This window comes from Acinonyx jubatus, chromosome C1 (assembly GCF_027475565.1).
Source record: "Acinonyx jubatus isolate Ajub_Pintada_27869175 chromosome C1, VMU_Ajub_asm_v1.0, whole genome shotgun sequence".
Taxonomy (NCBI): domain Eukaryota; kingdom Metazoa; phylum Chordata; class Mammalia; order Carnivora; family Felidae; genus Acinonyx; species Acinonyx jubatus.
The window spans coordinates 98842996-98867265 of NC_069381.1; the positions used below are offsets into that span (position 1 = coordinate 98842996).

Sequence of the window (24270 nt, forward strand, 5' to 3'; positions counted from 1 at the left end):
TCGCCTTTGCCTTTCAAGGATCCAGGATGTGTGGAAGGACAAAACAAAACAAGACAACGGTAGCAAAGAAACCAAACCTTACGTTATGTGTCAGGTATCAAAGAGTGAGTTAAATATTACACATTAAACATAATTGAAAAAAGCAATTTCAGATCTCATGAGAACCTATAGATGTAAGGCCAAATTTTATTGGAAGCCTTGGAAGGTATTCAGAGTTAGTCAAATGGCAAAGTTCTCCACAAGACAACCTCAGTTCTGCCAGGACCTGCAATTTCAGGGGTCTCCTACTACCACCCTCAGGCCTGATCATTTGCTAGCACTCACAGAACTTACTGAAAGCTGTTACATTCATGAGAGAATTATAGATTACAGGAGAAGGATAGAGTTTATAGTCAGACTTCACATTGGGTGAAGTCCAGGAAGGTTCCAAACGTGGGGCTTCTAGTATCCTGTCCTTGTGAAGTCAGGACATTAGTCTCTCCCCATCAGTGTGTTTCAGTACATATGCCAGCCAGTAAGCTTGCCTGAGCTTTGGTGTCCAGAGTTTTTATTAAGGCTTTGTTATGGCATGATTAATTGATTGTCCACATGACTGAAGTCAGTCTCCGTGAAACTGTTTGACCCAGAACCCTCACCCTAAGTCATACTATTGGTGTTTCTAGAGTGGCCAGCCCTGCCTCTGGGACTGTCTGATGTGGCCAGCACCCACCATACACAAGGACGTTTTCATCAGGTATGCGAGAAATTGAGGACAAAGGCCAGACTTCCCTTTAGACAAGGCTGGATTCTTTACTAAACAAAAAGATACAAGTCACTGATGGAAAGGTACAGACATACACAGGTGGAGGTTCACATGGTTATCTGTTGAAGATATCAAAGCTAAAAAAAATCTTGAAAATATGTGAGTAAAAGATCAAGTAGGTGAAAATAAACATCCGAAAGAGTTGATTCAGCTGCTATAAACAGCTAGAGATTTGGCCACTAAAAATTTGAGGTGCCCCTTGAAAGGACACTGATGAAATGAAAATAAAAAATGGAAGAAAACTAGCAGAGAGGTTAGGATGTTAGATATTATTAATGGAATACTTTTACTTACCTTGGATATCACTAGCCGAGTGGTGTAGTCAGGGTAGTATTAATATGTGTTTTCCCCAAAAATACCGATCTTGGAGGTTTTTAGTGATTTGTGCCAGATTGCAGAGTAAGTTGGGGCAGAGCTGGAAAGAGAATTGTCTCCTGACTTTTGGATTAAGTACTTTTACTCTGAGTATTTTTTCTCCCCAACTATAAAACAGTTCTTCTTGGCACCCGATTGACAAGAGGTCTGACTCAATTCCTTGGACTCTGGAGTTCCTCTTAGGGACTAGACTGGTCTTTCTTTGCACTTCAGTTCATGGTGTTTATTCTGTGGTGACTATGCTCACTAAATTGCTAAACAAATAATTATTTGGGACAAATGCAAATTTATAGGTCTTTTAGATTTTCAAAATGTTTTTGAATAAAGCTCTGCACAATGTTCTGGTGAACCAGTGTCTATAGGTTCTGGTGAACACCGTTTGGATGCCATTAACAATGAACTGGAATAATGTGACTGGGGCTTTTGTACAGAGTACTGCAATTTAGAGGGTTCAAATTTTTATTTTTATTTTATTATTATTTTTTAAATGTTTATTTTTGAGATAGTGAGCGAGCAGGGGAAGGGCAGAGAGAGAGAGAGAGAGAGAGAGTCAGCGCAGAGCCTGATGTGTGGGACTAGAACTCACAACCGTGAGATCATGACCTGAGCCACAATCAAGAAGCAGATGCTTAACTGACTGAGTCACCCAGGTGTCCTCAATTTTTATTTTTAAAAATAATTTTTAAAGTATAATTTGAAAATTGTTCACATATGTTGCTATCAAATATCTTCTTCACTTTCAGAGAAATAATAGATATTAGCATTTAAAGAATAGTAAATGAAAATAAGTTTCTCTACACTCATGCCCACTATTATTTCTAAGGTAATCCTGAAGGCCCCAACTGGTATTATGGACATATGGGCAAAGGAGTCAGGGCTGGAAGAGAAAGGGCACAGCTCTCTCCTAGTTCTGCAGGAGGCTGGCCCCATTTTAAGAGCATTTGGTGCCCTCTAAGTCCTTGTAGGTTTGCCCAGAAGCTGTTGTGTCATTCAGTGCAGGGAAGCCGAGAAGTTGCAGGATGTCTCTGGGTGTTGGTCCTGGTACCTGAGAGTGCTGATGTTAGCCCAAATCGTTAAATGGCTCGGGGGGGGGGGGGGGGGGAGGGTAGGTAGTAAGGGAAGAAAGAAAACTGAGTTGATAAAGACTTTTCTATACTCTTAGACTCCTGTGTCATCTCATCTACTCCTGACAACAGTCTTGGGAGGTTGGTAGGGAAAAGGAGGCTCAGAGAGGTGACATCCATCTAATGCCACACAGCAAAAAAGTGGCAGGGTTCTCCCAAGGGCTTGTTTGGTTGATGGCATAGTTGGAGGGCTATCTTCTGTGGCGGCGTGTTTCATGGCATGCTAAAAGTGGTGTGTGAAGAAAATGGGGACTGTGACTAAATAAAGTTAGGAGGTGTTAGGCACTTTTATTGCGGGACTTCTCAGAGCCTTTAAAATACCCCTGTGCATTGTGAAGCTTTGGAGAGGGACATAGAATGTATTGTGGCCCGTATTTCTCCCTTGTTCCCAGGGTAGGCTCTAGAAAGTGGCATGTAATACCCAACTTTGTGGAGGTGCACTGGTGGGCGAAGATGCTTTCCGCAGTGATGGCACAGATGAGCCACTGCAAACATGGTGGGGGCTTCCGTGTGCCATTCAGTGGTGACATGGTGCTTGGAGCTAGAGGCGGAAAGTGTAGTTCCCTATAGAGACTCTCCCACTTGTCATCAGGACAGAAACTGCCCTTGAAAGAACTGGTCGTCTCTGTTTGATGTGCTTCTTCGTTGGTGCTTAGTCCTAGGCCTTTGCCTTCCTGACCATGTACCTGTCTGCTCACTGAGTGAGTGACTTGGAAAAATTCTTAGACGGAAGTGAAAGAACACCCCACTGTTTCAACCCCCCTGTCTGAAATTATGGGACTGACCAGTAAAGGCCCTGGCAGCAACCCAGTGATATCAGTAGGCACTTTACCTCTTTGTTGTCTTTTCTCAGCCGTGTTGGCCGTTTGTCCCCAGGCTTCCTGCGTTTTGACTATCATAGCTTTAGGCATCACAGCCGCATTTGGAGACTGGAATCTGTGTTCAGGTAGATTTGGTCTTAGTAGCTAACAGGCTCTTTTCTCAAATGGTTCTGTCCGTTTTTTAATCCCAAAAGGAAAATATTTCCCAGTAGTCCTCTTTTGTCTCTGTAGTTGGAATAAGGTTCTGCGACCACCCCTAGCTACAGGGGTGTGTGAGAAAGACTTGGTTGGCATAGACACATCATGGTCTCTTCTCTGGGGCTAGGCACAGGGTTTCTGTGTCGTGAGGGGAGGGAGGGGGACTGGAAGGCTGTTGGGCGGTGCTTGCCTGTGTCTGCCTTGTTATCTGAGACTCTGTTTGGCTCCCCCCTGCTGCATTCTTCTCACCTCCAGTCTGTCTGCAGGCCCCATGGCTGCTTTCTCCCTGCCCTCAAGTTCCCTTGTGTTGCCCTGACTGTCTGTGTTGCTCTCTCCCCTCTTTTCTCTCTCATGTTTTCCTCATCACCCCTTCTTACTGCTAGCAATCCAGTTTTTTTCTCTAAACATTTAACAATTTAATTTTTAATATTAGACTGTAAATTGATATTTTTCTCGATGTACACTTCTGTGATTTTTAAACACGTACATATTCCCATAGTCACTATAATTGGGATACGTAACAATGCTATCATCCCAAAAAACTCTCGTGTTATTCCTTTATAGCCAACCCTTCCCCCATCCGTAACTCCTGGCAACCACTGATTTATTCACCATCCTTACATTTTTGTCTTTTTGAGAATGTCACGTTAAAAAAAAAAAAAATCTAGAATGTAACCTTTTGAGACTGGCTTCTTTCACTCACATAGTAATACCTTTGAAATTCATTCAAGTGTAGATGAATTGTTTATTTCTTTTTATTGCAAGTAGTATTCCATATTGTGGCTATACCAAGTAGAAACAGTGGTTTGTTTATTTACTTGTTGGAGGACACCTGGGTTGTTTCCAGTTTTTGCCTATTATGGGTAAAGCCGTCACCAACTTTCCTGTATAGGATCCGCCCCCCCCCCCCCCCCAATTTTTAGCAATTGTGGTAAAATACATGTAACATCTGTCACATTAGCTATTTTTAAGCATACGGTGCAGTGGTAGTAAATGCTGTCATATTGTTGAGCCGCCATCTCCAGAACTCTTTCATCTTGTAGGAGCTGCAGCTCTACCCATTAACCAGGAACTTCCCATTTCCCTTTCCCCCATCCTTCGGCAGCCACCGTTCTCCTTTCTAGGATTTTGACTACTCTGAGTGTCTCATATGGGTGGAATCATACAGTTCTTGTCTTTCTGCCATGGGCTGTGTATAGGTTTTTGTGTCAACATAAGCCTTCGCTTCTCCAGGATAAATGTGCAGCGCAGTTGCCGAATTTTGTGATAGTTGCGTGTTTAGTTTCTTAAGAAATCACTAACCTTTTCCAGAGTGGCTGTACCATTTTATATTCCCACCAGCAATGTTGTGGATCCAGCTGCGTGCAGAGTTTGAATTAAATTTCTGGAGAGGGGACTCTGCTGACTGTGGAGCTAGATATTTACCCTTAGAGGAGTCATCATTGGCTGATTTGGAAAATAGTAACTACCACTCTTGTATTCATTCGTGTGGATTGGGGCAGATGTGTGGAGAGAAGATCGAGCTCTCACAAAACTAGGGCTGGGTGAAAGACCCTGTAGGCATCCCCTGCGGTAGTGGCTTCCAAATCTGTGTGCATACCAGAATTCCTCAGAGGATTTCTTAATAATACACATTCATGGGTTTCATACAGACCTACCGAATTGGAATCTGTATTTTTAACGAGGGCTCAAGGGAGTTTTAAGCATTCTGCCCACATCAGTTGGGAATTGTGTTTTAAGATCTATGGTATTTCCAAAATGTGAAAGTTTTAGAAGCATGTCTTGTACTATGTAACAAATGAAAAATTTCCTGAGCTCTTATCTTTTCCACTTATCTCTTTCCTTGACCCCATATTTATATTTTTGTCCCCTCTTCATACTTAATTCTGTTACTAATTTTCTCTCCCCCATCTAGTTTTCTCTCTGGTTTGTCTCTCTGCCCCTCTCCCCCTCCCTTCTCTCCTTCTCCCACTTTTCCTTTTTCATGTGTCTCCTGACAAGTTACGGATTGCTCTTTTGGTCCTGCAATTGTAACTTTCTTTCTAGGTTCCCTCTTCTCCAGGCTTGTAGAGTGTTTACTGTTTAGCACCCAGGGCTTATACCAAGTTACATGTATCCTGTAGGGGCAGATAGAGCTGGGTCTCTCACAGATCATCCTTACCTTTTAACGGCAGGAGTAGACAACATCTACCAGGGTTTGGTAGAAACTTTAAATTTTATATTGAAGTAATTAAGGGTTATTCTTAACTAGTCTTTTTTTCTTCTCACAGGGAAGAAGAAGAACGTTTGAGAAATAAAATTCGAGCTGATCACGAGAAGGCCCTGGAAGAAGCAAAAGAAAAATTAAAAAAGTCGAGAGAGGAAATCCGAGCAGAAATTCAGACAGAGAAAAATAAGGTAGTCCAAGAAATGAAGACAAAAGAGAAGAAGCCACTGCCACCAGTCCCTATACCAAATCTAATAGGAATAGATGGTGGAGACCCAGAAGATAATGACATAAGAAAGAAAAGGGAAAAAATTAAAGAGGTAATAAGCTGAGATTTATGATATGGAATGGTTATGGCATTTGACTGGATTTTAATATATATGAACATTTGTATCATCTATCGTGTCATACTTTTTCTTGTTTGTTTTTGGGTCATGGTCGTAGTTCAGATTCCAAGTTGGCAGTAAAGGCTAGAACTCACTCTTTCTTAATATGGATTGTAATATTATTGGACACTTAAAATTTTGATATAATGTTTGGATTGTTATACCATTCTGTATTGAGAGATCTTTTGATAGTCAGCATTTTATAAATAATGTAGACTAGATCTGTAAATAATTTATCATTGAATAGGAAATTTCTTAAGGGTTTACTTACAAGGGACTCTGCTAGATACTATGCAAATCTCCTCATAAACATGCTCCTGAAAAGTTAACATTATATCTGCCATCTTTTAAGGAATGGGTCATGAAACCCCTCAACCACACTGCAGATTCCTTCCAAACAGTCTCAATGGATTGAGGAATGGGAAGCGGTTGACCTCAGAATTCTTTAAATTGTTTAATCTCAGAAGTCTTTCAATTTGTTATTCTAGGAATTACTTGGAGATAAAGACAATAACAGAGAGGGGAAAGTCTGGTGAATATTACAGTTAAATTTTGTCAATTAGAACTCCTGCTAATTCTTGGTAGAGTTTGCAGTTGCAGTGCCTGTGAAAAAAAAGATTTTGTCAGGTTGTAACAGCATCAACAATATTTCAAAGGGATTGTTTATCATAAAATAAGACAGTAAGTTTAGTTCAAATAGTCAGATATGTATTCAAATATATTCTAATAATGAACATGGAAGATTTAGTAGATTCTTTAAGCTTGACCTTATGAATTAGTGTAAGAACTTGACCTTGATGGAATTGTGAAATAGAACTGTACTCTGGATCCTGGAGTCTGTTTTATGCACTGGCTGCTAAAGGATTTAGACTGTATGGGGGAAATGTTGACAGATTGTTGTGGGGTTTTTGTTGTTGTTTGTTTTTTGAGATGCCTGACTTTTTTTTTTTAGATGTCATTAGAATTTATTGAAATATTTTCTTATGTATGTAATAATTCAAATAACAGTGTGTGTTTAGAAGACTCCCAAGACCACCTACAGCCTCAGTGATTGCTAGAAGTACTCCCAGAACTCAGCAAAGCTGTTATATTCATGATTTTGGTTTACTGCAGCAGTAGGCAACAGATTAAAATTAGTAATAGAGAAAGCTTATAGGACAGAGTCCAGGAGACATCAGATGCAAGTTACTAGTTGTCCTTTTCCGGCGGACACTGCTTAGTTCTTCCAGCAGTGTTGTGTATGAAATATCACCAACAAGGGAAGTTCACCTGAGCCTTGGTGTCCAGGGTTTTTATTTGAGATTCATTCTTTAGGCGTGGCTGAACTTAGTTCTCCCAAGTCCTCCAAAGGTCAGGCTGATACCATGTGGCCCAAGGCTGCCACCATAAATCACATTGTGAACATGAACTGACATGGCCCAAAGCTTCATTTAAATGAAGATATTCTTGACAGACAGGATAATAAAATTTTAGCAGTTATTTTCCAGGAGTCTGGCACAGGACATATCTTTCTTTAGGATGTACAGGGTTTGGACAACTCAGACCTGGTGAGTTAACCCTTTAGAGCACACCACAATATCCGGTATTTTTACAAGCCAATGCCTGTATAGGCTCCTATTAAACATTATCGATACTGGCTTAACACACAGAGAAAGTTGAAATTTAAGCTGGTGGTGAAAGAAGCTAACAAGGGGCAAGGTGATATGAATGGCAGGATACCTGAGCATTTCAAGAATTAGAGACATTGTTTACCTCTGAAGGCAGGGGTATAATGAAATTGGAAAGGGATTATTTGAAAATTTCAAGAGGTGCTCTTAACTCCTAGATCCTCAGTTCTCTAGTTTTGGCATCCTAGCTGCTGCCCTCCCTTCCCCAGCAGAACAGTAAAGTTTACCTTTTGGAGGGATGAATTAGGGAAGATCTGGATTTGGGGAACACCAGGTATGGCTGAGGGAAAACAAAAAAAGTGGCTAAGGTGGAGGGAATTAAGTGAAAAATGTTCTGAATATATTAAGACTGCTTTCTTGTGAGCTCTCAGAATTCTGACAGCCAGGTGTGTATTTAATAAGCAGGAGAGTGGATGACTTCTCTTTGAAGAGACTGGCCCAAGACAAAAGAGTCTTCTACACTGTTCCTCAGTGAAACACCACTGGGTGTCACCTGTGCTCCCTAACTAAGATGAGGCTCAGTTCAAGTCCTGCTTGTTTACTGATAGCCTTTAATTATCATTTGTTTCCCTCTTATGTGAAGAACAAAGATCACCAGGCATTTCAGGAAAGTTTCTCACATTAGAGAATAAAACAGATGGAAGAAAGGAATTCAGAGAATACAGAAACAATACAGGGAGGAGAAAAAAACAAAAGCATTAACATCATTGGAGTGACACAAAATGGAACTCATAAAGTGAGAAAAATAAGTTCTGAAAAGGAACATTTATAGCATACGAAGGAACTTTTGGAAATAAAAAGTGTGATAGAATTTTAAAATTCAGTAGAAGAGTTGGAAGATACAATTGAGCAAATCTCTCAGTAGAACAAAGAGATTGAGAAAACAAGAAAATAAGATCAGTCAAGAACATCTAACAGGTGATTAGATAGAGGAAAAAGGAGGAGAAGAAATCAAAGAAACAATTTAAGAAAATTGGCTGAAACTAAAGAATGTGAGTTTACAGATTGAGAGGACCTGTCAGGCATAGAACAACAGTGAGCAACAAACAAACAAACAAAAAAACAAAAAGAGAGACTTCTGAAATTTTAGAAAAATAGGCATTCAAAAACAGATCCTAGGGGCACTTGGGTGGCTCAGTCAGTTAAGTGTCCAACTCTTGATTTTGGCTCAGATCATGATCTCACAGTTGTGAGATCAAGCCTGTGTTGGGCTCTGTGCTGGACATAGAGTCTGCTTAAGATTGTCTCTCTCTCTTTCTCTCTCTCTCTTTCTTTCTCTCTCTCTCCATCTCCCTCCATCCCTCCCTCTCCCCCCTTGCCCTCTCCCTCTCTCTACCCGTACCCCCTACACACATGCACACTCCTTCTCGAAAAAAAAAAATAATATTAATAGTGATCCTAAAAGTTTAGGGAGAAAAAAAAGGCCCCACTCAAAAGATGGGATCGTACATAATGGCACCTCAGATTCCTCAGTCACAATTTTGGAAACTGGAAGAGAGTGGAGCAATGGCTTAGAAAGAATGATCTATTCGGCCAATTTATGAATCAAATCTGAGAGTAAATTTAGTCATTTTCTCAGATTGCTATCGGAAAATATGCTTCAGCACAAAAATAGGAAGAGAAGGGCTTTTGGCAATAGGGGATCTGTCACTAGAGAGAGAAAGGAAGGGCGCTCTCCGGATGGTGAATAAGGGACTCAGCAGGGTGACTGCTGTGCTTTGGGCAGAGCTTAGAGCTGGAGGGTGGAGAGCTTCAGGAAAGATTGGTACATCAGAGAATAAAATGGAACTGATAGTCTTATCTGGTGTGTTTGATTATACTGAGACAAGTTTTGAAGCTCAAGTATAATTTGGAAGTAAATTCAGAATCGATACATTAAAAACCTAAGCAAACAAAGAAACTCAAACCCTCAGACAAGTAGGTAACAGCAGGAAAAACAAAAGTTGAATAAAATAGTGTGATAATTATAAGAAAAGCATGTTGTTATTTAAATTGGGAGGATGTGGGCAGGAGAAATCAGTGTGGGGAAGTTTACGTGGAGATAGTAGTGGCATAAGAAAGCTAAATTACCGTAACTATAGGAGAGTACAGTAAATATCTAAATGCTGAAATAGCACTGTAGACTATATTTCAGAATATAGTCTTAGATAGAAAAAAACAGGTAAAAGAGTTTAATTGCCCCAGGAGAGTGGGAATTATGAGTGGGGAAGATATGGCAGACTATTAGATTTCTTTTAAGAATCAGCTTTACTGAGGCGTAATGTGTATACAATAAAATGTACCTGTTGTAAGAGTACTGCTTGTTAAAAATATAAAAGAGTACTGCTTGGTTATGGGTTTTGAGAGATGTATACACCTGTATAACAGCAACTATTATCAAGATGTGAATACGTTTACAGTCTCAAAATGGCTTTCTTGTGCCCTTCTCTGGTCAGTCTACTCTTTGGTCCTGGGCAACCACTGATCTGTTTCTAGTCATTGCAGATTAGACTGGTCTTTTCTAGAGTTTCAGTGAAGTGGAATCATAAAGTATGTGATATTTTGTTTCTGGACTTTTGCTCAGCATAATTTTTTTGAGATTCAATCTATGTAGATTGCACATGAAGGTAATTTTTATCTTAACAGTATTGCGTTATATGCAGGTACCGTAGTTTGTTTTATTTATTCACCTGTTGAATGGTTGTTCAACATTTGATCCAGTTTTTGGCTATTAGGAATAAAGTTGGCAATGAGCACTTGTGTGTCAGTATTTGTGTGGGTACATGTTTAAGTTTTAGTTTTGACATTTCAGTCTGTGATCTGTTGCCAGTTAATTTTTTATTGTCTGAAGTAAGGGTGCACTTCAGTTTTTCTAGCTGTTCAGCATCATTTGTTGAAATGATCCTTTTCCTATTGAATTACCTTGGCACTTTGTTTATTTATTTATTTTTTCAATATATGAAGTTTATTGTCAAATTGGTTTCCATACAACACCCAGTGCTCATCCCAAAAGGTGCCCTCCTCAATACCCATCACCCACCCTCCCCTCCCTCCCACCCCCCATCAACCCTCAGTTTGTTCTCAGTTTTTAAGAGTCTCTTATGCTTTGGCTCTCTCCCACTCTAACTTCTTTTTTTTTTTTTCCTTCCCCTCCCTCATGGGTTTCTGTTAAGTTTCTCAGGATCCACATAAGAGTGAAAACGTATGGTATCTGTCTTTCTCTGTATGGCTTATTTCACTTAGCATCACACTCTCCAGTTCCATCCACGTTGCTACAAAGGGCCATATTTCGTTCTTTCTCATTGCCGTGTAGTACTCCATTGTGTATATAAACCACAATTTCTTTATCCATTCATCAGTTGATGGACATTTAGGCTCTTTCCATAATTTGGCTATTGTTGAGAGTGCTGCTATAAACATTGGGGTACAAGTGCCCCTATGCATCAGTACTCCTGTATCCCTTGGGTAAATTCTTAGAAGTGCTACTTCTGGGTCATAGGGTAGGTCTATTTTTAATTTTCTGAGGAACCTCCACACTGTTTTCCAGAGTGGCTGCACCAGTTTGCATTCCCACCAACAGTGCAAGAGGGTTCCCGTTTCTCCACATCCTCTCCAGCATCTATAGTCTCCTGATTTCTTCATTTTGGCCACTCTGACTGGCGTGAGGTGATACCTGAGTGTGGTTTTGATTTGTATTTCCCTGATAAGGAGCGACGTTGAGCATCTTTTCATGCTTGGCACTTTGTTTAAAATCAAATGACAGATTCAGTAGATGTTGAGGCTCTTTCTGGATTCCTACCTGTTCCATTAATCTGTATACTTATCCTTAATGCCAGTAGGACACTGTATTAAAGACTTTAACTTAATAGTAAGCTTTGAAATCAGGTTAAATCCTCAAACTTTGTTCTTTTTAAAAATTGTTTTTGTGTTTCTGGGTCCTTTGCCTTTCTAGAATTCACTTTTTTACGTAAAATAAAAGGTTGCTGGGTTTTGATTGGGATTTTACTGAATTTGTAAATGAATTGAGAAGAATTGTTATCTTAACAGTATCCAGTGTTCCATGAGCATGTTACATATTTCCACTTATTTAGGTTTTCTTTAATTTGTCAGTGTTTATAGTTCTTCATATATAATTTCTTGCACATATTCTATTATGGTTATTCCTAAATATTTCATGTTTTTTGATGCTATTATAAATGGACTTGTTTTTTAATTTCCATTTCTGGTGTTTATTACTAGCATATAGAAATATATTTGACTTTAGTTTTCTGAACTTGTATCCCTGTTAATTTTATTGAAGTCATTATAGTTCTAGTGGGTTATTATTATTATTTTTTAGATTGCTTAGGATTCTCCTTATACATAGTAATGTCCTCTGTGAATAGAGGTGCTTTTCCTTTATCCTTTTTGATTGTTATGCCTTTTATTTCCTGTTACACTGGCTAGGACTTCCAGTACATTACTGAAAATAAATGTGGAGAATGGACATACTTGATTTGTTATCAACTTGAAGGGTTAAGAATTTAGTCTTAAGTATGATGTCAGCTGTAGGTTTTTTGAAGATCCCCTTTATTAGATGGTGGGCATTTCCTTATAGTTTATTGAGAGTTTTTATCATGGATGGCTGTTGAATCTTGTCAAGTGCTTCATCTGCCTCTATGAAAATGATCGTATGGTGTTTTTCCTTTTATTCTAGTAACGTGGATTCTGTTGATTGGCTTTTGAATGTTAAATTAGTCTAGGTTAAAACTAGGTTTTACTATACTTGATCATTATGTAGTATCCTCTCTAGATTGCTAATTTTGGTTAAGGAATTTTGCATCTGTTTTTGAGATACACTGGTTTTCAGTTTTGTTGTAATATCTTTGTCTGGTTTTGGTGTGTGAATAATGCAAGCTGTAAAAAAGCAAGTTGAGGAATATTTGAATGGGTGATATACTGTTAAATGAATAGATTTTTTATATACCACAGTCCACTATTAAATAATTCACCTGTTGTATAATTAACAAACTAGTTGATAGTTCAAACTAGTTGATATAAAAAAAATTACTAGCTAAGTGGCTGTAAACTAGGGCTTCGAGCTTGGCTAAATCCAAGTCTGTAGGTGTTATTGTCAATAATATTCATTTTATCCTTTTGTTTAGTATCTCCACATTGGGAGAGTGTTAGCCCCCATCAGCCCAAGATAATGTGTTACACAGACCTTGAGATTGCAAAATGAGAGAGTCCCTTTATCTCCTAGTGTCTATAACAATATGCATAAAAGGACTTTATTGCCACTACTTGAATCACAGGTACCTAGTCACTGTGATTAGGTCAGGGTTGGCAAACTACAACCCACAGGCCAAATTCTGCCTGCTGTCTATTTTTTAAAAATAAAATTTAGTTGGAGAAGGTATATCCATTTGTTTACGTATTGTCTAAGGCTACTTTTGTGCTATGGTAGCTGCGTTAAGTAATTGCTAGAGATGGTATGGACTGCAAAGCCTGAAGTATTTATTTTAAGGAAGGATTTTGCTGATCTTCAGCCTAAGGGTAAGGAGTTCTCTAGTAATTGGTTGTGGAATCAGAGCCCCTTGATTGACAGTGCCGTCGTGATCACAGGGAGGGAAGGGGAGCTATTCCCCAAAGAATTGACAGTTCCTCAAAGGAAAGAGTGCTGAACAGACACCTTCTTCCCCAATAAAAAGAACTTGTCTTTTAAACCCAAGTTTTCCTTCTCTTGTGTAGACTGAGGTTAAACATGATGATGTGGGTTATCACGCTAGTAAAAAATGTTAATAGAATAATATTCTGATACAGGAGATAACAGGAAGAATGGGTAAGGCTACAGTGATAGATGATATAGATCGATGAAATAACGGTCTGTGAGTGATGTTAATTGATGGATTATAATTTTTCTTTTCTCAGATGATGAAACATGCCTGGGATAATTATAGGATATATGGATGGGGACATAATGAACTCAGACCCATTGCAAGGAAAGGACACTCCACTAATATCTTTGGTAAGTTTACCTCTTCTAACTACTATATCCATCTTTAAAACGGAATCTAAGTTCTTAAGTACTTTCTAAAACCTGAACATTTCTATTATAATTTGAAGCAACATGTATTTTTTTTTTTTTGCAAGCTTCAGTCAAGATTTCATGCTAGTTGCTTTAGAATATACAGATAATGTGGTAGATTTTCTACCTCTACAGATGTTGTAGTCATTTATCAGTGTTTTGAAGCTTTTTCTGCACTTTTTTCTTTAATGTCAGGGAAGTTAGGTACCTATTTGTAATTCTCTTTCTTCAGCACAGTTCTGATACCCCCCGCATTATGAGGGGGAAGAGACGTGAAAGAAAGCAGTAGTGCTCTGTATATATAAAAAAGTCACATGCCCAAGGTGATTTGGTTGGTAAGGTGAGTGGGTGATATTGTACACTCACAATTCCAAGGGAAAGATTCATTTGTTTGTGGATGGAGGTCTGGGGAAGAGCTGTGTTCAGCCTGAGTTCACTCTAACTTTCTAGGTCTCTTGAGCTCACTTCTACTTGTTAAACTTCTCCATTTCAAAAAGTACTTAACTTTTACTTAACCTAAGGATAAGTCTTGAGAATCATCAAGCTGTTATTTATTACAGTCTTCACCTCTTTCCCGCATTCTCAATTTTTCTTGATGTAATGGGTATCTTTTAAGTAATAATAGGTGAAGTTAAGAAAATATTGAGGTAGGGAGGCACATGTACTAGTTATATGCAACGTAGTTATCTTTGCTAATTGTAATGTGCCACCACAGTAACCTAAATCACGGCATTTTTCCTCGTGACATTTGAAAGAGTTTTTCTAATGCTATGATTTCTCTTGTAATTTGTTGCTTGCTTATTTTCTGTAAAACATAAAATGTCTGAAAAGATCTTTTCTCTTGGGTTTCAGAGATGTTGGAATCGAGGAATAATGGAAAAAATTTTTCTTTAGGTTGTCAAAGACACCAGAAATATCTTAATACAGTTAACTTAGAATCTGTCACCTAATGAAATAAAGCATATTTCCTTAGCAAAGGTTACAAATGGAAAAGTTCCCATTGTTTTGTGGATGCCACAGTGTGAGACATTAGTTCAGGAAAAGACATTTTATGTTTAATGGTTAATTAAAATTAGATCCTCTTTTCAAGTAAATATTTTTTTCAGTATTAAACTCTTTGGTAAACTGTTAGTCCTTCTAAAGGATTAGAGTATAAATGTGTAAAATAAAAGTTGCATGTTAATTTTCTACTTCTTTTTTAAACCGTATTTCTCAGAACACATACTGTATTAACATTTGTCAAATGGATACGGGTCCTAGGCAAAATAGTTGGTAAGTTTATAAATTTTGAGAGAGAGAGACAGAGAGAGCAACCAGGGGAGAGGTGGAGAGAGAGAAAATCCCAAGCAGGCTCCTCGCTGACAGCGCTGAGCCTGACGCAGGGCTGGAACTCACAAACCCTGAGATCATGACCTAAGCTGAGAACAAGAATCTGACACTTAACTGACTGAGCCACCCAGGTGCCCCTATTTTGTTTTGTGTTGTTTTTGTTTTGTGTTGTTTTTGTTTTGTTTCCTTTTACTTTAGGAGAAGTCTAACTGAGTGGTAATAGTTCTGAGTGTCTCATTTGATGTCCCAAATTCAGTATGTCTTCAAGAATCAGAATCTTAGAATTGAAAGAAACTTCAAAAGTCTAGCCTCTCTATTATGGTAGGAACATACAGGCGAGTATTGAAACTTTACTTACAGTATTTGAGATTACATGGAAAAGAACTTAAAAACGTGTTCTTTTCCATTTTACTAGCTTCAATTATTAAAAAATTCTTTTATGTGGTAACTGAAATAAGCATTCCTCTGACTTCTATCTGGTTAGTCCTTGGCATCATAAGATTCTTTATGTGCAGATAACAGAAAATCCATTTCAAAATGGCTTAAACTAAAGTAAATTTAATCAGCTCAATGAAGTCCTAGCATAGATGGGAGTCCAACTAAGCTTTTTATTTATGTCTTTTCTCCGTTTTCCTCTGTGTGTTGGTATCTTCAGGCTGGCTTCTTAGCAAGACGGCTGCCTCAGTGTGAAGCTGTATATATACATACTACCACATCTGTAGAGCAGAGAGCACTTGGTTTTCGTAGAAACTTCGTTGACTCATTGTTTCTTGTCTCAAATTGGCTTTTGTGCCCATCCTCGAACCAAATGCTACTTCCAGAAGGATGGCGTATATTCTTTTGGTTTTGCCCCGTGAAGGCAAACTCCTGGAGCTAGTGAGTGAGAAGAAAATGTTGCTGGATGTAAATTAGCACTGGTACTAATTATTCCAACAGTAATTAATGGAATGAATTCTTTTTACTTAGATATACTGAAGAATTCAGAGTTTTGTTAGGAATAGGTCTTCTCGCCCTTAAAGGGAAGAATTTTGATTTGGAAAAGAGTGTTAACTTTGCAGTGCTTTTTGAAGTGTGCCTTTATTTTCTCTATACGTGTCTGTGTCTGTGTATGTAGGTATGTTTATGTATAAATTCTTTTTGCTATTTCTAACTTAACTGGCTTATGACTTCTAATATTTTGTTGAGGATTTTTGCACTTATCTTTTGCATTTATATTGCTCTGTATTTTTCTTACATTATCTTTGTCTTGTTTTGGTATCCAGGTAATGTCTCATAAAATGAATTTGGAACTGTTCTCTGCTCTTTATTTTTCCGGAAGATATTGTTTAACATTGATTTTATTTTCTTCTTCAGTGTTGATAGTATTCACCAGTGAAGCCATCTGCATCTAGAGATTTTTTTTCCCCCCCTGGGAGGTTTTTAAACTGAAAATTCGGTTTCTTTAACAGTAAGGACCAATCAGCTTATCTACAGTTGACTCTTGAACAATATGGATTTGAACTGCATGGGTCTACTTTATATATAGGGTGTTTGTTTTTTTGTTTTTTTTTGATGAATACAGTACAGTAGTGTAAATGCATTTTCTCTTATGATTTTATTAATAACTTTTTTCCATCATACTTTATTGTAAGAATGTAGTTTAATTATAAACTAAATTTAATTCTAAACATTGTCTATTAAGACAGTGTGTGTTAATCAACTATTATCAGTAGGCTTCTAGTAAACAGTAGTAGGCTATTAGTACTTAAGTTTTTGGGGAGTCAAGTTATATGGGTTTTGACTGCATTGTGGTCAGCATCCTTAACCCTAGGCTTCTTCAAGGATCAACTGTATTTCTTTCAGGGTGAGTTTTTGGTAGTTTATGGTTTTTGAGGAATTGGTCCATTTCATCTTAGTTATTGATTTTATGTGCATGGAGTGTTTGGAGTATTGCCTTGCTATCTTTTGGATGTCTGTGGCAGCTGTAGAGATAATCCCCTTTCATTCCTGATATTAGTAATTCATATTTTCTCTTTGTCCTGCTAGAAGCTTGGTTTCATTGATCTTTTTAAAAAATTTATCATGGTTCACTTTATTTTTTTATTCAAGTAATAACATAGAGTGTATACTAATTTCTAGTGTACAATATAATGACTCAGCAGTTCTGTACGTTAGTCAGTGCTCATCGTGGTAAGTGTACTCCTTAATCCTCTTTACCTCTTTCATCCATCCCCTGCCCACTTTCCCTCTGGCAACCACCAGTTTGTTCTTTGTGTGTTTTTTTGTTTGTCTCTTTTATTTTGTTTTATTTCTTAAATTCCACATATGAGTGAAATCATATGGTATTTGTCTTCCTCAAGCTGACTTATTTCACTTAGTATTATATCCTCTTGATCCATCCATGTTGTTGCAAATGGCAAGATTTCATTCTTTTTGATGGCTGAGTAATTTTCTATTATATTGCTTTTATCTTGGCTTTTATAAATAATGCTGCAATAAACATAGGAGTACACATATCTTTTTAAATTTGTGTTTCCATTTTCTTTGGATAAATACCCAGTAGTGGAATTACTGGATCATATGATAATTCTATTTTTCATTTATTGAGGAACCTCCATACTGTTTTTCACAGTTGGTGCACCAGTCTGTATTCCCACTAATAGTACATGAGGGTTCCTTTTTCTTCACATCCTCGTCATCTCTTGTTATTTCTTATGTTTTTGGTTTTAGCCATTATGACAGGTGTGAGGTGATATAACTCATTGTGGTTTTGATTTGCATTTTCCTGATGATGAGCAATGTTGAGCATCCTTTCATGTGTCTGCTGGCCATCTATATGTCTTCTTTGGAAAAATATCTATTTGTTGATCTTTTTAATATTTTCTTTATGTTTTTCATTTCTTTGATTTCTGCTCTTTACCATTTTGTTTCTTTTGCAGTTTTGAGTTGATTTAGCTCTTGCTTTTCTAATTGCTCTAAGTGGAAGCCTGGAGTGTGGATTTGAGATCCTTTTCTCCAATGTAAGCATTTGGTGCTGTACATTTCCTGTAGGTGCTGCTTTAGTTGTATGCTAAAGATTTTGGTATGTTGTGTTTCACTTTCCATTTAATTCAATATGTTTTAAAATTTCTCTTGAGGAACCCTCTTGCCCTGTTGGTGAGAATGCAAACTGGTGCACCTGCTCTGGAGAATAGTATGGAGGTTCCTCAAAAAGTTACAAACAGAACTACCCTATGATTCAGCAGTTGCATTAGTATTAGTAGGTATTTGCCCCAAGGATACCAAAATACTAATTTGAAGGGATACAGGCACCTCGATGTTTATAGCAGCATTATTTAAAATAACAAATTATGGAAAGAGCCTAAATGTCCACTGACTGGATGAATGGATAAGGAAGATGTGGTATATATATACAATGGAATATTACTCAGTCATCAACAGAATGAGATTTTGCCATTTGCAGTGATGTGGATGGAGCTACAGAATATTTTGCTAAGTGAAATAAAGTCAGTCAGAGAAAGACAAATACCATATGATTTCACTCATGTGTGGAATTTAAGAAACAGAACAAATGAACATAGGGGGGAAGAAGAGGCAAACCAAGAAACAGATTCTTTTAACCATAGAGAGCAAACTGATGGCTATCTGAGGGTTGGGGGTACAGGGATGGGTGAAATAGGTGATGGAGATTATGGAGGGCACTCGTTGTGATGAGCACTGGGTGTCCTGTGTAAGTATTGAATCACTAAATTCTACACCTGAAACTAATATTGCACTGTATGTTAGCTAACTGGAATTTTTAAACAAAAACTTAATTAAAAAAATAGAAGCTCATGGGAAAAGCCATGTATTTTTCAGCTTGGGGAAGAAAAGTTTCCCTTGAGTAAGTTGTTTAATTTTCAAATGTTCAGAGATTTTCCTTTTATCTTTCTGTCACTGAATTTTAGTTTAATTCCTTTATGGTCAGAGAACATTGTATTTCAGTTCTTTTAAATTGTTGAAGATTTACTTTATGATCCAAAATATAGTCTGTCTTGGTGAATGTTCCATTTGTGCTTGGAAAGAATATATACAAGTGTAGTCTGTTGTTATTGAGTAGAATGTTCTCTTGATGTTAGTTAGAAGCCATTGGTTAATGGAGTTGTTCAGACTTCCTCTGTGCTTGCTAAATTTCTGTCTAGTAGTTCTATTACTCACTGAGAGAAGGGTGTTGAAGTCTTCAACTGTAATTTTAGATTTGTCTCCTAACCTCATTCAGTTTTGTCAGTTTTTGCTTCATACATTTCTTATATTCATATATTCTTGTTAAGTGTTTACACCTTTAGGATTGTTATATCTTCTTGGTAGCACCACAAAAGCCTTAATACCATAACCAGACACTGATATTACAAGCAAAGGAAACTGTAGACCTATGCCCCTCGTGGATATAGATACAAAAATCTTTAACCATGTATTAGTAAATCTAATTCAGCAAATGTAAAATGAATAGTAACTCATGATTATTACGTGGTCGGTTTAATATCTAGAAGTTAGTCGATGTAATTGAAAATATTAAGGGAATAAAAGAGAAGAACCATATGATCATTTCAGTAGATGCAGAAAAAGCATTTAACAACACTCAGGATCAATCCATTATAAAAACTCTTAGCAGACTTGGTTAGAAGGGAACTTCTTCAACCTGATTAAAGACATTAAAACACACACCCCAAGATGAAACAAATGGAAAAATTTTGCCACATGCCTCGTGTTGAAAGACTAGATATTTTCCCCTAAGATTATGAATTAGGCAAGGATGTCTGCTCTCTCACTTTGTGTAACTTTGTAGATGAGCTCCTAACCAGTACATTAAAGCAAGGAAAAGACAAAAGTATAAAGTTTGGAAATGAAGAAGTAATACTGTCTTTACTTGTAGTCAACATGATTATTCATGCAGAAAGTCTTAAGAAATCTACTAAAAAACAACAATAAAGTCCTAGGTTGAATACAATTTAGTAAGGTCATAGGATACAAGTTTAATATACAAAATAAATTATATTAAAAAATTTTTTTTAAGTTTATTTATTTTGAGAGAGGGAGTGTGCGAGTGGGGTAGGGGCAGAGAGAGAGAGGGTGAGAGAGAATCCCAAGCAGGCTCAGAGCCTGCTGTGGGGTTCAAACTTGTGAACTGCAAGATCATGACCTGAGCCAAAATCAAGATCTGGATGCTTAACCAGCTGAGACACCCAGGCACCCCAATAGATTGTATTTCTGTATACTGGTAAATAGTCCAAATGCAGTTTAAAAATGTCATTTGTAGTAGCATCAAAAAATATGAACTGCACGTAGGTGAATTTAACAAAATATGTGTAAAATTCACACACTTAAAACTGTGATTATTGAGAGAAGTTTGAAAGGACAGAGATGCCATGTTTATGAATTGGAATACTCAGTATTGTTGAGATGGCCCAATCAAAATGACTTTTTGTGTAAATTGATAGTCTGACTCTAAGAATCTGTATAAAAATGCAAAGCTTGGGCAATAGTAAGAATAATTTTTTAAAAGGAAGAACAGAGTTGAAGGATTTATATTACCTTATTTTAAGATTTACTGTAAAGCTGCAGTAATGAAGGCAGTATGGTTTTAGTGTAAGGACAGACACAGAGATCAGTGGCAAAGAACAGAACTCGGAGTGCATGTACATTATACGTGGTTAATTAATTTTCAGTAAAGTTGCTTAGGTAAGTCCGTGACTAAACAGGATAGTCTTTCCAATAAATCATGCTGGATCAGCTACATATTCATATAGAAAAATCACAAACCTTGATTCTTCATTGTACATAAAAATTAACTTGAAATGGATCATAGGTCTAAGCATAAAAGCAAAAAGTATAAAACTTTCAGTAGAAAGCATTGGAGAAAATCTTTGTGACTTTGAGGTAAGAAAAGAGGCTTTAGAATACAAAAAGCATAAGCTACAAAAGGAGAAAAATGGATAAATTGGACTTCATAAAAATTTCTGCTCTCTGAAAGACATTAGTAAAAAGGTAAGTAAGCCCCAAAACTTGGAGAATGTGTTTGTGACACACACACAAACACACGTGGATGTATTTAGAATATATAAATAATTACATGCCAAAGAAAGTTTATGCATAGTCAGTAAGCACATCAGTTGTCAGAGAAATTAAAATTGAGACCACAACATAACATCCTATACATTCATATTAGAACACATAAAATTACAAACACCAGCAATACCGAATACTGACAAGGAGGGTGGAACAGCTAGAACTCTCATCCGTTGTTTCTGCGTGTATAAAGTGGTAGCTCTGGAGAGCTCTTGCACACTGTCCTGTAGAGTTCAACGTCAATTACCATACAGCTTGGCAATTTTACTCCCAAATATGTCCATGATGCTCACAAATGAGATCAGATAGTTTTATTTTTCTTACTGAGATTTTTGCATCCGTGGTATGCAGAATCCATAAATTGAATTTAAACTCTCTTTTCCTTTGTTCTTTGAAAGTTTATGTAGGAGTTGCTATCCTTAAAATTAGGGTAGAATCTATTCTATGGAACTTCCAGAGTGTGATACTTTTATAGTGGGTAGCTCTTTGAGAACTTCACATTTTCCTCTGTTTCTTGGTCTGTTTTGCTTGTTTGGATTTTATGTTTATTTCATAAGTCAGAATTATATATAAAACATATTTTTATATAGTACACATTACTATTTATATTAAACATATAATGCATATATTCTTAGAAAATCATCAGTTTCACTCATTTTTTTTCAAATTTATTGGTACAACATAACTAAAGTGGCCTTTTTATACTTAATTTCCTCAGTATCTGTGTGTTGATGCAGTTTTTTTTTTAATGTTTATTTTTGAGAGAGAGAGAGAGACAGAGAGAGAGCGAGCGAGTGCACAAGTGGGGGAGGAGCAGAGAAAGGGAGATACAGGATCTGAAGCAGGTTCCAGGCTCTGAGCTGTCAGCACAGATCCCGACGTGGGGCTCGAACTCATGAATCGTGCGATCATGACCTGAGCCGAAGTCATCCTAGGTGCCCAATCCAGTTTTATTTTGTACTTTTGTATTCCCTGACTACTTTTTAGAATTTGTTTAGTGATAGAGTCATTGTATAGTTCTTTTAATAAAACTATCTTTTGAATTTTATATTTTTGACAGTTTTCTTTGTTTCTAATTTGTTAATTTTTGCCTTTTCTGATTCTTTTACTTTTTGCTCAAGTTTATCATTCTTTTTCTTCCTTAGAATGTTGTGAATTCAATTATTTTCATTTGTTCTTATTAAATACTATAAAATTTTCAAGTTATGAGTTTTTCTAACAGCTTCATTAGTTGAATCCTATGTTCTCACAATAAAATTTATTAATGTTTTATATGTTTTACAATGTTGTGTTTCACTTCTTCTTTGACCCAAGGGTAGTTTTAGATTTTTAAAAACTTTTTCCAGTTGAAATCTTGAGTTGTCTAGGTAAATAATCCTAGGTAGTAATAGCCAGGAACTCCCAATTTTGCCTTTCTCTTCCTTGGTCTGTTTAGCCCATGGCACAAACCTCTTCTTGTGGAACTAACCAGAATTGGCACAGAACAGGTGGGTCTGGACTTTGTTTTCCAGAGTAGTCAGCACCTTAGAGGAATGTGCACTTCCAGGACTCCATAAATAACCAGAGAACTGAAGCATAACTCTCTATAAAAATTGAAATAACAAAAATAGGTACTCTTAAGGATTTAAAATAAGCATGATAAATATTTTGGATGAAATACTAATATAAAGAGATACATACTTAAGCAGACAATTGGAGGTAAGGAGTTTGGGGGGATAAGCCATCATTTGGTACTTTATGTTGAAGAGTTGATAAAATATTTGTTATCCTAATAAAAAGCTGAGGAACAAAGAAAAGTAAAAGGAAAGTATGTAATAACCCAGAACAAAAATTCTAGTTAATGTCAACATAAAGAGAGCTAAATGGGGACAAGACCTAGGAACTTACCAGAGTGTGGTGGAATACTTGTCTTGTTAGTGGAAAGATAATACTTCCTGATAAATTGAAGAAATTATTAGAATCACATGAAGAAGATGTGGTGTCAGTTAAGGACATTATAAGGACAAATTTTTATAACTTTAAAGCATCAGGAGAAAACGCTGTTAACCCACTGGTAAAAGGAATGAAAGAGGGAAAGAAAGAATAATAACGAAGTAATGACAAATGCTGAATCCTAAAATACCATTAAGATAGCTCGTCGATAAGACACAGCCGAGTTTAATGCTAACTGTGGAATGTAGATCACTACCTAACCAGAGCCTTAGTAACCTGTCAGAGGACAAAGTTGAGATATTTATTGAGATTTTAAGTCTGGGTTAAGATGGGCCCTTCAGTTGGGGTAGGGGTGGGTACTTGGTTATGATTAGGTAAGGACCATAATATAATAGTTTTGGATTGATAAGCAGAGAATTGGAGGTAAGGAGTTTGGGGGTATAAGCCATCATTTGGTACTTTATGTTGAAGAGTTGACAGGTCTTTCAGAAAGTTCCTGGAATGAACAGTAAAATAATTTTGCAACTTTTATCCTTTTATCTTTCTGGCAAGGATAACAGTAAAACTCATGTTGATGAAGACAGTATAATAATGAAGCCGTTTTAATGTAGATAATAACGAGTGTGGATGATTTTCATTCTCAGAAGATAGAAGTAATTGAGGAGGACTCATCTGCTGTTACTTATATTTTTTTTTACTGTGCTATTAGATTTGTTTTAGATTGTATTCAGGATTTTTGGAGTTTTATTTGTTACTAAGAGTGACCTATTTTCTTGTCATATGTTTACAGTGTCTAGTTTTGATATCAGCTAGTTTTGTTGAATTTGTTCCTCCCTGAATTGTTTTCCTTTAACATCAGGTTTCTCTCTCTCTTGAAGATAGGTAGATCTTACTATTTTAATTTTTTCTACTTACATTTTGTTTAATACCTTCTTTTTCAATATGATTAACCTGCTTTTTCATTGTTAAGGATTGTTATAGTTTGTTTTACTGTGGTCTTTTAGTCTTATTGTGCTTTTATTAATATTTCTAAGTATTTTTTTTTGCTCCTTCTGTGAATTTGTACCAGAAGAACGTGGTTCTTATGACTTAGCTTATCATCTTGAACCATCCTCCCCATTTCCTGAGTTAATCCTTTTTTAAAAAAAAACTTATCTCTGTTAAGTAGATAGAGATCTCATACTGTGACCAGGAAGAAAATGAAGGAGAACTATAATTTTAGTTTCCTTTACCTTCCTATTAGTTGTCAACATGCCATCTTTAGGAATAGCTATTAAACAGTGTATATTATTTATTCTTA

At 36.9% G+C, this 24270-nt stretch overlaps 1 protein-coding gene across 4 annotated transcripts in view; it reads left to right on the top strand.

The window, feature by feature from the left end:
- Positions 1-24270, top strand: part of MAN1A2 (mannosidase alpha class 1A member 2) — a 176080-nt gene that overhangs the window by 31917 nt on the left and 119893 nt on the right. For all 4 annotated transcript variants that reach the window (XM_027058270.2, XM_015076677.3, XM_053214669.1 and 1 more), the window contains exons 2-3: positions 5591-5846; positions 13469-13565. In XM_027058270.2, coding sequence (XP_026914071.1) covers positions 5591-5846; positions 13469-13565 — 353 coding nt within the window. The remainder of the gene's footprint in view (positions 1-5590; positions 5847-13468; positions 13566-24270) is intronic.